At 42.5% G+C, this 13,905-nt stretch overlaps 1 protein-coding gene across 1 annotated transcript in view; it reads left to right on the forward strand.

Annotated features, from left to right (window-relative positions):
* Positions 1-403: 403 nt before the first annotated feature.
* DDC (dopa decarboxylase) overlaps positions 404-13,905 on the forward strand; it is a 54,636-nt gene continuing 41,134 nt past the window's right edge. Inside the window, exons 1-2 of the mRNA XM_010220890.2 lie at positions 404-431; positions 6,097-6,332. Coding sequence (XP_010219192.1) covers positions 6,132-6,332 — 201 coding nt within the window. The 5' untranslated portion in view covers positions 404-431; positions 6,097-6,131. The remainder of the gene's footprint in view (positions 432-6,096; positions 6,333-13,905) is intronic.

The raw sequence follows: 13,905 nt of genomic DNA on the forward strand, positions 1-13,905 counted from the left end.
TCACCAAAGTGGTTCAGGGAGCTGCTTTTACAGCAACGGGAGCAAGTACAGTGGAAATGCTAGAGAGCACACAGCATACACTGAAAGCAAGTGCTCACGCACTCGCTGTAGGACTTCAAATAGAGTTCACATAATGGAAAACATCCTGCTTCGCTTAACAGTGAATGGAGGCAACAACCCTTTCCCTGTTGGATCTGTTTGCCTGTTGGGTGGCTCGTTTTCCGATATATATTTGGGAGGAGGTGTGGGAGGAGGGGGAGATGCTGCTGCTGCTGCTGAATGTTAAATGCAAAGCACTTGGCTGTGATAGGCTGAGGGGACAGGGACACTCTGCCTATATAGACTGGCAACTGCATCCTCTGTGCTTTGTAACCCTCACGGAGGGGCAGGAGGAAGAGAGAGGGCAGAAGGCAAAACCTTTGCAACTCGCTGTAAGTAGCACCCATTGTCCTTTAGAAGCTTTGGGGTTATTGAATCCGCCTAGGTAAATTAGGAGTAATGCAGCGGCTGGTTACTGAAATGGGGAGTGTATCTAATAAAGAGCCAACTAAGGTAATTTTAGACATAAACTAGGATGCCCAGAAATAATTTGTTTTTAATCTAAGTTTGAGCAGTGTAGTGTGCACCTCTCGTTTGGTATTTGCTTGTTTTTATACAGGCTGTAAATGAGCTATAATTGTTTATGTACATTTAGGCAGAATACCCTATATCCAGAAGTTCATGTTTTGTCTTTCCAAATGCTACAGTTTGGAACAGTCATGCAGACCTTCAGAAATTCTCTTCCAAGTGTTTATAATAATACAGTTTTCCAAATAATTTCTATGCATGATTTTTTAGGGTGGGTTTTTCCCAGAAATAGCACTCCCCCTTCACTGTGTTAAGACCTCAAAACTGAAACCTAGTAAGTTGCAGACTCTTTGCAAGTGACAGCTAGAGATGCACAATTTCTAATTTTTAATCAGGAAATCGTTGAAAGAAATACAGAGCCTTTTATGTATATACCTTATTTTCAGCCTGCATAAAGGTAATACCAAGCGGATACCGTACCATATCTTTCTACTCATACTATAATCTAACTCATCCTGAAGTCCTTATTGAGGCAATGCACCTAATGCCAATAGTAGAAGTTCAGTCTAACAAACAGCAGCAAATTAACCCTCCAGCTTGTTGTGTTCAGTAGTAAATATCATTCTGGCTTCAGTGGTAATATCCCAAGTCTTTAAATCATGTTTGACTCTGTGACAATTAGTTGGCAGAACAGAAAGTGCACTTGTCCCATGTATTGAGAAGAAATACAGTTAATGCATTTTTGAGCCAATGGAGTCATCAGTTTAAGGTGCTATTAATGTGTCTAATCTATGCATTCCTTCTTTTGGTGTTTAATGAGAGCTGCTGAAAGATTTTATTGATGTTAGCTGCTTTTCAGTTTTACTTTGAACTGAAGAGCAGCTGCTCATAAAATTATAGTTTGTGAAATATATCTCCACTTTTTCTCTCTTTTTCCTCCCTTCTCTCTTTTTTTTTTTCCTCCTCTTTCCTCTTTTTGTCTGCTGGTTTGTTTTTCATTTCCTGTTAGTATTTGAATAATATATATTTTTAGTTTATATTTGGTTAGAATCAAAAACCAATTCTAAAGAAAATGCAAAATTTTAGACAATGTATTTTTTAACAGAAATCATGTATAATCAGAAAGTTTTTCTGCTCAATTTATTGCTCCAAGGTACAAAGGGTAGTTTAAAGAAAGAAATAATGTGTTTAGATTGTGCATTATACTTGTCCTGCGACAAATTCCAGTAAAATTAAAGAGCAAAGCACTTATGTGTGAATAAAATTAAAGATACATTAAAATGTATTCATGATTTTTCTTTCTGAAGTTAATAACAAAATTCAGTCTTGTGAGAGAAGAGTGGGACTTGGTCCCACAACATACACGATGAGGAAAATATCTTTTATTTTTTTCCTTCTTCTTTTCACTGGGAACAAAAGCACTCTAACATAATGTATATTTAATAAATTTGTATTTTACCAATCAGATTGAGGCTGATAATTAATTTGAGTACAGACTTCAGCGGTGAAGTAGTAGAGGTTGATAATTAGGTTGGCGCCTCCTGAGGAGCCTTGTTCACCTCAGTTGGGATTGAGCTGGTAGATGTTGAAGATGCTAAAATTCCTCATGGCAAGTATGGGGTTTGTGGATGCACAGGGCCTTGTTCCTTATGACCTTGGAGAAGATAGGCTGCTCTTTAACTCTCTGGAGCAGTCAGTTTCTGGGAAATTCCTTTTTAATTTCTGGGAGATTTCTTTTTAGTCTTGTTAACAGAGTTCATATAATGAAAATGAATGAAATGCTTCAATTAGCAGTGAAAATAGAATACACCTAGGCCTGCCGCTTTCCTGAGCACACCTGGATTGTAAAACTCAACCTTTGAGAAGATACGGATGCTCTGATTTTTTTTATTTTAATTTCAGTCTCTAAAGAACAAATTTTCTGAGGTATCTTCCTTCTTAGAAAATATCTTTCTATTGTAGTTTTAAAACTTGCTGGCATACAGGAGAATTCTCTATGCATTGGGTTGTTGCATATGTTATGTAGGCATGTGAGAGGTAGAAGTGAAATATTCTGTACTGGTAGAGAGATTCGAAGTAACTAAACATTTTTAGAGTATTTGGAAAGCATGGTAGTTGTCAGATGCACAGTTTACTAGATGCAGCTTCCATGGCAAGTAATACTTTTAAGCAGAAGAAATGAAATCTATAATGAACAGTTGAGGAGAAAAGTAAAAATAGGAATGATAGCAAGTGAGTTTTGTCACTCACAGGAGGACAGGTACAAAATACTAAAAGGAAAACTTAAGACAAATGTTTTCCTATATACTATATAAAGAACTACACTTTTATGGGTCCCTTAGAGATACAAGTATTATAGTAGGTTAGGAATTTACAGCCAAGATTTTTTAGGAAAGAAGATGCATGGATATGTTTATTTTAATTTCTCAATATTGTCACTGGGGAAAAGAAGAATTTTGCTTGAGGTTGAAGCAAATTATGTATTTCAGTATATTAAAACGAACTGAAACATTTTATCTAAAGTTTGCTAAATGCTAGTTAAAATCAGTTTCTAACACTGCAGCAGTAAATCATGGTAGATTTGGGATGAATGCTTCGTTCTCCCATTGTTTATGCCTAAGCTTCCAAGGTGAATTACTTGTCTCATGCAAAACTGTGGGTTTCCCCTGTAATTAAGCCTTTTTCTCGAATTGTGTGTGCTATTGTAACAGTTTATTACAAGGGAAATAATGCAGCCAAAAAAAATAGTAAGGTGAGACACTAGCCGGCCAGGTATTGGGAAGAACCGTAGTTAGGAAATGACAAATAACACCTCAAAGTGATTACATAAAACATGTATTTTGTCAAATTGAGTTGATGGATTTTTGTTCAGTGGTGATAGGCACAAAACATAATATGTATCAGATGTTTAGATCCAACTTTATTTATTTGCTTAAACTGATACCCCAAAACAATTATGTCCAAACTTCTGACAATAAAAATGACAATAAATTATATCAACATGTTATGTAGGAATAAGATGATACAAATATTACTTGGAAAAGAAATTTCAGATTTAAAAAATCTAGATAATATTAGAACAGTGACAGAATGTACAACATAATATCTATATTGTGGTTAAGTGATAAAGCACTTTTATTTTTATCTTTGTATTGTAAGTTGCTTCATACTTGTACATGATGCTTTTAATTTTTACCCTTTCATTTATATTTTGAGAAAAGATCAAGTGATACACAAACTTCTTTGTTAAATGATGTCCTCTCATGAAAATAGAGAACCACTGAAAATACAGTAGTATCTGTTCTGGTGTTATAATAACAGGTCATTGGATGTCCACAGGAGTAACTGTTAAGTCAGTGATGTGCAGCAATGTTATTGGAAGACCAAATCCTCAAGTCCTGAGGCAGTTTGCTCACAAACTGCTTGAATGGCATTACTTTGGAGATTAGGAATTAAATTCTTAATTTTGCAATGATCATCTCTAAGAACAAAACTAAGAAAAAGCAAACAAAAAGAAGGAAACACAAAACCAAAAACTGGTTTGCTATGTGCAAGTTTGTAGAGCATACTATAGCAATGAGCTGATGAATGAAGAACATAAATAATGATCACTTTAGTTAGGAGTTAAGCTGGAGATATTTTTGAAAAATAGAGTAATATGATATTTAGATTTCTTCTGGTGAAAATGTTTAAACCAAAGAACTGTATGTTGGGATGTAATTATATTGCTGCAGCGAAGATGCACATTGATTACTGCATTTCATACAGACTTACTTAGAAAGGCTATTATAATTTTGAACTGTGATCAAAGATGTATTTTAATGAAATACTCTAAAGGTTTGTTGGGGGAGTACTGAAAAAAAATAGAAGCATCCTGCTTGTAGAGGAGGAGATGCTGAACTGCTTGCTTAACCACAGTCTTTCAGAGCAGAGATGACACACACAACTGCCCCCCAGAATCCTCTAAGGACTGTACTGACTATTACCAATGTGTTTCCAGCAATCTAGCAGCAAGATCTGAGAAAGCGCCCAATTCTCCACTCAGAAAGGCACAGAGTGCCAAATAAACACTTATGTAATGGTTAAAGACAGAAATATAACTAACACAATAGCAACAAGCACAGCAATTTCCTGGTGGGCTTGAAGTCCCTGTTGTGCAGAGCCCCACTTTTCCAAGTGGTTCATGACCTACAGCTGCAGCCTGCCTTCTTGCATTGCAGCAGTAGCTGCTCCACACAAACACTTCTCATCTTCTGTTTGTGGCCTTAGAGATGTGTCTGGGATGGAAGACATCCATGGTGTCTTTCTTTTAGAATGTGACAGTGCTAATTCAAATACAATAAATCCCATAAAGGTCTTTTTTCACACAAAATGATGTCCTCCACCATAAATCCTCAACTGTCATCATTGATATCTATGGAATTTTCCCTTAAGTGCATGATACTTAGGTTGTGCTTTATATAGTTATTTATTCACAGTGAAAATCTTAGGTATGTGAACTAGGTATAGCTAGGTACGTGACTTTACAACAGCAGTGAGCATCTTTATTTCACTTGCTGATTTTCACACTAGATAGCAAGAAACAGTATCACTTAATCAGTGTGAGTGTTTGACACTCAGAAGCTCCTTAGGTGCTGTGTTCTCAACTTTGCATTCATTGAGCAACCAAAACCCATAGCCACACATGGACAAAAGTTGGGTGGGCCATGTGGGCAGCAGCTGGCAGCCGAGCAAGGTAAGTTTATGTTTGCACAGCACTTTGCATGCAAACTACAACTCTTTCAGCCTAACTGTACAGCACCTTGAGCTCTGTCTGGCTCACAGCACACACACAGCTGTGGCCCAGCTTCTTGGGAATAGAGCTATCCCTAGGCAGTGCTACCTCATATCTTCCTGCAAAACAGTATGGACCAACTTAAGCTGTTTTGTATTGGGAATCTCAGTAAGGAATAAGGCTCCGCTGTAAAAGACACAGCATGTGGATTTCCAGTGTAAAGAGTAAATAAACCGAAATCTAGATGTAAGACAGCTGGCAAGAAGTAGCTTTAATAAAATGACGAGACAGCAGAGTGGATCTCTGGTTATTACAGCTTATTATTATTATTACAGCCTGCTTTTCCATCACCTCTTTTTCAAAAGCAGGAGAGTTCATTATAATGCAGGAATGATGTCACAGCCATATGTAAAACCAGTAGCAATAAGAATTCAGTCTGACTTCTGAGTTTCTAAGATGAAGATATAGACTATCTATATTAAAATCTAATCTGCCTCACGACCTAGACACTAAAGCTCTGGCAGCCTGATTTACTTCTATACCAGATAACCAGATATTTCTATATCCAGATAACACAGGAGTGAGCAGCATGCAACATTGTCCAGGCTTTGGCCTCATATGCAAAAATAAAAGAACACACAGTCTATTTTTTTTTGCAAAAAGGGTATAAGTCATCCTATAAACCACCTAAATAATAGGTCAGTTTTTTGAAACTAGTGATATTTTATTTCAAAAGTCACTTTTCTTTCTTCTAGGCCTTTTCTGATACTAACTCCTACCTCCCAGACCCATGGATGCTGCAGAGTTTCGCAAGAGAGGGAAGGAGATGGTGGACTATATTGCAGATTACCTGGAAAAGATAGATAAACGACAGGTCTTCCCAGATGTGGAACCAGGATATCTGAGGCCGCTCATTCCAGACTGTGCACCCCAGGATCCTGAGAGCTTTGAGGATGTCTTTAAAGACATTGAGAAGATCATTATGCCAGGGGTAAGAAAAAATGGATCTGTAGTATAAAAAGTGTATTTTTACTCAATACTGTACTTAGATATTCAGAGGCTTTAAGGAAAGTGTGGGTGGAAGCTGTCCAGCTGAATCTTGCAAAAACAGTAGTGCTATTTGTAGTGCCAGTTAGCTTTTAGGTGCTACAAATAGGTTTTAGGAGGCACTACAATTAGCTTTTAGGAGGCACAAGTCTACTGCATATCCATATTTAAATAAGTTCCAGCACTTCACACCATTCATGTTTTCTGTTCTTGCTAAAAATAATCAAATCATTCTTATACCTTGCGAGGCTTGCTTTTGGAAATCTTCTTTCCCCTTTAAATTGACTATGGCAAAGCTTTCAGTTTCATGTGATACTTTTTGCTGCTTGCAAAGCACAGTAAATATTTTATAAAATGGGCTTTTTTACTAGTCTGCCTTATATAAAATGTCTCTTCAGGCTGTTCTTTAAATGTCAAGACTCTCTCCTGAGACATCTTTTTATTACAGAGCTGACCAGAAATTATTTTTCCCAATACTTGGTCTGTTGACTTACTTTCCTAAATATTGATTTCATCAAGTACTTTTTAAGGCAGACGGCTGTTACCTAAATATCCTTCAGACAGATCAGTACTGTGCAAAACAAAGCATTTGACATTGGTTCAATTCTGAATCTTTCTTGTTATTTTCCTGCTCATGGTTTACTTTTTAAAATTTGAATACGTGCTTATCTCTTAAGGTCTCTCTGCAGCTTGAAGAAAACCAGATGATTAGTAAATCTTAATGAGGAGTCTCTCCTTTTGGATCTCAGCAATAATCAATCTGAGTTGCTTCTCTGGATATAAATAGGTGATATGATCACTATATGACAAGACATAGAACCACTGCTCTGCAAATGTGTGTAGTCAGTATAGAGCAATACCAGTTCCTTTTCACTGACCAGTGTAAATATTTGATATTTGATATGTTTTTATCTTGTTTGCCTTGGAGCCAACTGTGCTGTCCTTTCACAGGCAAATCTTTCACTGGAGTCAGTGGAAATCTGTCTATTCTAGTCAAAGATCTCTGAAGTTTTAATCGAACAGAATTAAATCAGTGCAGATTATGTGGCCAACACATGAAAATTCTTTCATTTCTGCTCCTAGATACAAAAGTTGTTTGCCTCTATATAATTGTGTGTGTTTAATATTGCATATGCTGTAGTTCATTTTAAAGACAGCTCATACCAAATACTCATACCTAACCGATCAGAATATGTTCCTGGAAAAATAATTATGAAAACCTTTCTTTTTTGACTGGAGAAAAAAAATTTAAGCCATTTCGTTAGTGTCTGAGATAGATAGAACATAACATGAGCATTTTGCCTTGAGCCAGTCAGAATACTGTTTTGATAACATTCAATAAAATAATGCCAATTAAAAAAAAAACCAAGTTGCTTAAGAATTAGAAGTGAAACACTGCATTCCAATTATGTCATCAAAATGTCGTGTTTTCTCTTAGGTAAAATGATTTTTGTTGTTGTTTTTCATGTTTATATGACCTGCAAGTAAGTTGACTTTTGAAAAACAGTACATTCTGAAGAAAAATGCTCTATCTAAACCTTTTTTATGATGTGAAATATTAGTGTTTTAAACACATAAAAAGAAGGCCTACATAAGTCCTTGTTCTTGTAGAAGCTTCTGATTATTCTTTATGCCTTGTTTATCCTAAGTACTGAAGTCTTGGGTGAACTCAGAATTGTAGAATGGTTGACCACTCTGGAAACTGGTCAAGTTCTACCTACCCACTCAGAGCAGGAGCAGTTGGAGAAGGTTGCTCAGGATGGAGGCAGTTGGGTGTTGAGCATCTGTAATGATGGAGACTCCATAACCCTTCTGGGCAACCTGTTTCAATGTTTGACCACCCTCAGAAAAAAAAAGAAAAACACACTTTTCCCATGTTTAAGTGGAATTCTGTGTATTTACCCTGCATCCCACTTATCTAGGCTGTGATTCAATGGTGTGCCAATGAGTATGTTATAGGAGACAGTGTCAAAAAGCCTTGTTGAACATCAGGGAGCCACGAGGCCTGTCAGGCTTGCAAGGGATGGTGAGCTGGGAGCAGAGGGCAGCAATAGGGCAGGTGTAAGCAGTGACCTAACCAACACAGAGCCAGGTTGCAGAGGGGCAAGTCTGCTGTGACAAGGCAGACCCAGGGCCAAGAAAGGGCCAGCTGGAAGCCAGAAAGCTGAGCTGGTGGGACCAGGTCAAGGTCAGACTCATGCCAGTAGGGGACTGCATACAGACCTAGCTCCTGCATAGCTGGGCTGTAGCATAGGCAGGGGCCAGTAGTAAAGCCTCAGCTTGAAATCTGTTCAAGGAGAAAGGTAGAGTGGGTCTTGACTTTAGCTTTCTTCACACCAGCTCTTCTCAGAAATAGAGCTGATCTTGGACTCAGCCAGCTAAAATCTTGAGCTTATCCAACTAAACTCCTGTAAGGCCCTACTAGTAAAAACAAAATAAACATTATTCAGTGCTCTCCCCTTCATAAATCCACACTGACTTCTCCCAGTCACTTTCTTGTCTTTAATGTTTAGAAATGGGTTTGAGGCACTATCATCTTTCCTGGGATCAAAGAGAGGCTGAACAGCTTGTAGTTCCCTGATCTTCCTTCTTGTCCTTGAAGACACAAGTGGCATTTGCTTTTTTCCAGTCCTTGAGAACTGTCCTGATTGTCATGACCTTCCAAAGATGCTTGAAGGTGGCCTCACAGTGACATCAGCCAACTCCTGCAGTGCTTTGGGGTACATCCCAGGGGGACTTATGTGTGTCCGGTTTCTTTAAATGTTCCTTAACCTGATCCTCCTCGAGAGTAAGTCTTAATTGCTCCACACTTCCCCGCAAGTCTCATGAGTCTAGGCCTCCTGAAGGCAAATCTTACCTAGGTAAAAATTACATTGGGCACCTTGGCCTTTTCCATGTCCTTTGTCACCAAGTCTGTGACCACAATCATAATTAAGCTCACATTTTCCCTAGTTTCTTCTTTTGCTGTTGCTAAGCTCATTGAAGCCCATCTTGTTCTTCACATGCCTTATCAGATTCTACTTCAGGGGCTACCCCTGCATGCTCAGAAAGTATTTCTATAATCCTCCTCTTCTAGCTCCTAGAATCATAGAATCACAGAATGCTTAAGGTTGGAAGGGACCTCTAGAGGTCATCTAGTCCAACTCCCATGCACACACAGAGTCACCTAAAGCACATGGCACAGGATTGCATCCAAGCAGGTTTTGAAGATCTCCAGAGAAGGAGACTCCACAACCTCTCTGGGCAGCCTGTTCCAGTGCTCTGTCACTCTCACTCTTAAGAAATTTTTCCTTAAATTCCTGTGGAACTTCTGGTGCTTCAGTTTGTGGCCATTACCTCTAGTTCTGTCGGTGGCCACCACTAGAAAGAGGCCAGCACCATCCTCCTCACTGCCTCCCTTGAGGTACTTATAGACATTGATCAGATCCCCTCTCAGCCTTCTCTTCTCCAGGCTGAACAGGCCCAGCTCCCTCAGCCCCTCCTCATAGGGCAGATGTTCCAGGCCCCTGATCATCCTTGTGGCCCTGCGCTGGACTCTCTCCAGCAGCTCCACATCCCTCTTGTACTGTGGAGCCCAGAACTGGACACGGTACTCCAGATGTGGCCTCACCAGGGCTGAGTAGAGGGGCAGGATCACCTCTCTCGACCTGCTGGAGACGCTCTTCTTAATGCACCCCAGGATCCCATTGGCCTTCTTGGCCACGAGGGCACACTGCTGCCTCATGGTCAACTTGTCATCCACCATGACACCCAGGTCTTTCTCCGCAGAGCTGCTCTCCAGAAGGTCAGTTCCCAGCCTGCACTGGTGTCTGGGGTTATTCCTCCCCAGGTGCAGGACCTTGCACTTGGTCTTGTTGAATTGCATGAGGTTTTTCACGGCCCAGTTGTCCAGTCTTTCCAGGTCCCTCTGGATGGCAGTGCAGCCCTCTGGGCTATTGGATACTCCTCCCAGTTTGGTATCATCAGCAAACTTGCTGAGGGAGCACTCTGTGCCTTCATCCAGATCATTGATGAATAAATTGAACAGGACTGGACCGAGGACTGACCCCTGGGGGACACCACTAGCTACAGGCCTCCACCTAGACTCTGCACCGCTGGTCACCACCCTCTGAGTTCTGCCATCCACCCAGTTCCTAATCCACTTCACTGTCCACTCATCTATCCCACACTTCTGGAGTTTGCCCAGGAGGATGTTGTGAGGGACGGTGTCAAAAGCCTTGATGAAGTCGAGATAGATGACATCCACCACTCTCCCCTCATCTATCCAGCTGGTCATTCCATCATAGAAGGCTATGAGGTTAGTCAAGCATGGTTTCCCCTTGGTGAATCCATGCTGACTACTCTTGAGCACCTTCTTGTCCTCCATGTGCCTGGAGACAACAGCCAGTATGAGACGTTCCATCACTTTTCCATGGACGGAGGTGAGGCTCACTGGCCTGTAGTTGCCTGGGTTCTCCTTCTTGCCTTTTCTGAAGACTGTCCAGTCCTCCGGCACCTCCTCCGTTCTCCAAGATGAGGAGAGAACGGAGAGTGGCTTAGCTATGGCATCTGCCAGCTCACGCAGCACTCTGGGGTGCATGCCATCAGGGCCCATGGATTTGTGGGTATTGAGTTTCCTTAGGTGCTCTCTGACCCAATCTTCCTCTACCCAGGGCAAGTCTTCCTCTCCACCAGCTTCTTCTCTTGTCCCTAGGGCCTGGGGCTCTAAAGGGCTGCCCTTGGTAAACACCAAAGCAAAGAAGGCATTCAGCAACTCTGCTTTTTCTGTATTATTCATAAGCAAGGTGCCCATCACCAGCGGACCCATGTTTTCCCTGATCTTCCTTTTGTTGTTAATATATTTGAAGAAGATTCTCTTGTTATTTTTAACATCCCTTGCCAGATTGCGTTCCAAACGTGCCTTAACTTTCTTTGTCGCATCTCTGCATTTCCTTACTAGGTTCTTGTATTTCTCCCAGGGAGCCTGTCTTTTTTTCCACATTCTGTATACCACTTTCTTCTGCTTGAGCATTGCCACAAGCTCCTTGCTCATCCACGCAGGTCTCCTGCTCCCTCTGCCTGACTTCTTACACACAGGGATGCACTGTTGCTGGGCATGGAGGAAGTGCCGCTTGAAAATTAACCAGCTCTCTTGGGCCCCCCTTCCTTCTAGAGCTCTAGCCCATGGGATTTTTCCAAGAAGGTCTCTGAAGAGGCTAAAGTTGGCCCTCCTGAAGTCCATCGTTGCAAGGCTGCTTACAGTCCTGCCTCTTCCTCATCGCATCCTGAACTCCACCAACTCATGGTCACTGCAGCCAAGGCTACCCCCCACCTTCACATCTCCTACAAGTCCCTCGCTATTTGTTAGCACGAGGTCCAGTAACCCACCTCTCCTCGTTGGCTCCTCCACAACCTGCGTCAAAAAGTTATCATCAACGCTCTGCAGGAACCTCCAGGACTGTTTTTGCCTGGCTGTGTTGTCCTTCCAGCTGATGCGAGGGTAGTTGAAGTCCCCCATGAGAACCAGGGCCTGTGAGTGTGAGGCAATATCCAGCTGATTATAGAAGGCCTCATCAACCTCCTCATCCTGGTCAGGTGGCCTGTAGCAGACACCCACCACAGTGTCTCCCATATTAGCCTGCCCTTTAACCCTTACCCACAGGCTTTCAACTCACTCATCATCCGCCTCCAGGTTGAGCTCCATGCATTCCAGTCGCTCTCTCACATAAAGAGCAACTCTACCACCTCGCCTTCCCATCCTGTCCTTCCTAAAAAGCACATAGGCCTCCATGGCAGCGCTCCAGTTGTGTTAGCTATCCCACCATGTCTCTGTGATTCCAATGAGATCATGACGCTGGGACCACACAGAAATCTACGGTTCGTCCTGCTTATTCCCCATGCTTCGCACATTGGTGTACAGGCATTTCAGGGAAGTAACCGAGCCTGCAGGTTTCCCAGGAGGGGTGAAAGAGGACCCTCTGTGATCATTTCCTATCCTCACTACCCCACTACCATACTCCCACTGGAAGCTGTCTGACCTAGGCTGTGTGGTACTGATTGCCCTGTCTGTGTGACACTCCCCTTCCCCCTTCTCATCTAGTTTAAAGCCCTCCTAACCAGGTTGGCCAGGCTTTCGGCAAAGAGACATGTGCCCCTCTTCCTGAGTTGGTTCCCATCATTCCCCACTAGCTGGTGGTCATCAAATAGAGTCCCATGGTCATAGAAGCCAAAACCCTATTGCCAAGCCCAGTGGCGCAGCCAGTTGTTAATCTGCCATATCTGCCTTCTCCTCCTTGAATCCATTCCCCTCATTGATCGGATAGAGGAGAACACTGTCTGGGCTCCCATACCTTTGACAGCCATCCCTAGGGCTCTGAAGTCACGTTTGATATCCCTCAGTTTCCCCATGGCATCATTAGTGCCCACGTGAAACAGTACCAGGGGGTAATAGTCAGACTCCTGGACAAGCCTTGGGAGCCTTTCTGTAACATCCCTTATTTGAGCCCCTGGCAAGCAGCAGACCTCTCTGGATGAGGGCTCCGGTCTACATATTGGTGCCTCCATGTCCTGTAGCATGGAGTGACCCACAACGATCACCCGCCGCTTCTTCCGGGTGCTCCTTTTCTCCTTAGGGGGAGCAGCCTCAGGGCTTGGGCCTGACTGCCTCTCTGTAGACAGCCCCCTAGATGGGCCTTGGTTCATGACCTCCTCTATCTGATCCCCAAGTTCCAGGGCCTCATACCTGTTGGATGTGGTCACTGATTGAGGTGAGGTGGGTTGTGGAAGGGTTCTCCTGCCACCTCAAGTAGGGACCTGTTTCCATTGTTGATCATCCCTCAATACTGTTAATTCTGCCCCCTCTGCCCTATGGCAAGAGGGTACTGGATTTACAGACTGAATTGGGGGGTTCTCAGAGTGGCTTTCCTGGGAAGACTGTAGAACGCAGCTCCACGAGTCTATTTCTTTTTCACATTCCCTGATGGCCCTCAGCCTTTCTACCTCTTCCTTTAGCTCCACCATCAGACTGAGCAGGTCGTCCACCTGCTCACACTAAGGCAGGCTGTGTTTTCGCTACTCCCCAGTAATATGGAGAGGCTCAGGCATTCCCCACAGCTAGAAACCTGCATGTTTCTGTGGTGGTTCAGTCTGTGCCGCCACAGTCTTCCTGGTGGAAGCTCTCTGCCGAGTGGAGACCATGGCTTCGCGTGATTTCCCGCTGCTGGAAGAGTCTGCGGAGAGAATTCTTTTCCATACCTGGGAGGAGACTCCCTGACTCCCACACCACACCCTGTCTGACCCTCTTTCCTTCTCATATATGCTTCCTTCCAGCTTTTGGGCTTTGCTAGGAGCTCCCTGTTCATTCATGCAGGACTCTTTCCACTCTTGCTTGAGTTCCTGCTAGTAGAGATGGACAGCTTTGAGGATGTGATCCTTGAAAATCAACCACCCCTTCTTTTTCACTCCAGGACTTTATCCCATGGGTTCCTTCCAAGTAGGGCCCAGAAGAGGCCAGAGTATTCTCTCCTGAGGTTAAGGGC

Source organism: Tinamus guttatus, unplaced genomic scaffold, assembly GCF_059628265.1.
Source record: "Tinamus guttatus ecotype Peru unplaced genomic scaffold, ASM5962826v1 Tinamus_guttatus_pri_ptg000535l, whole genome shotgun sequence".
In the NCBI taxonomy this organism is placed as follows: Eukaryota; Metazoa; Chordata; class Aves; order Tinamiformes; family Tinamidae; genus Tinamus; species Tinamus guttatus.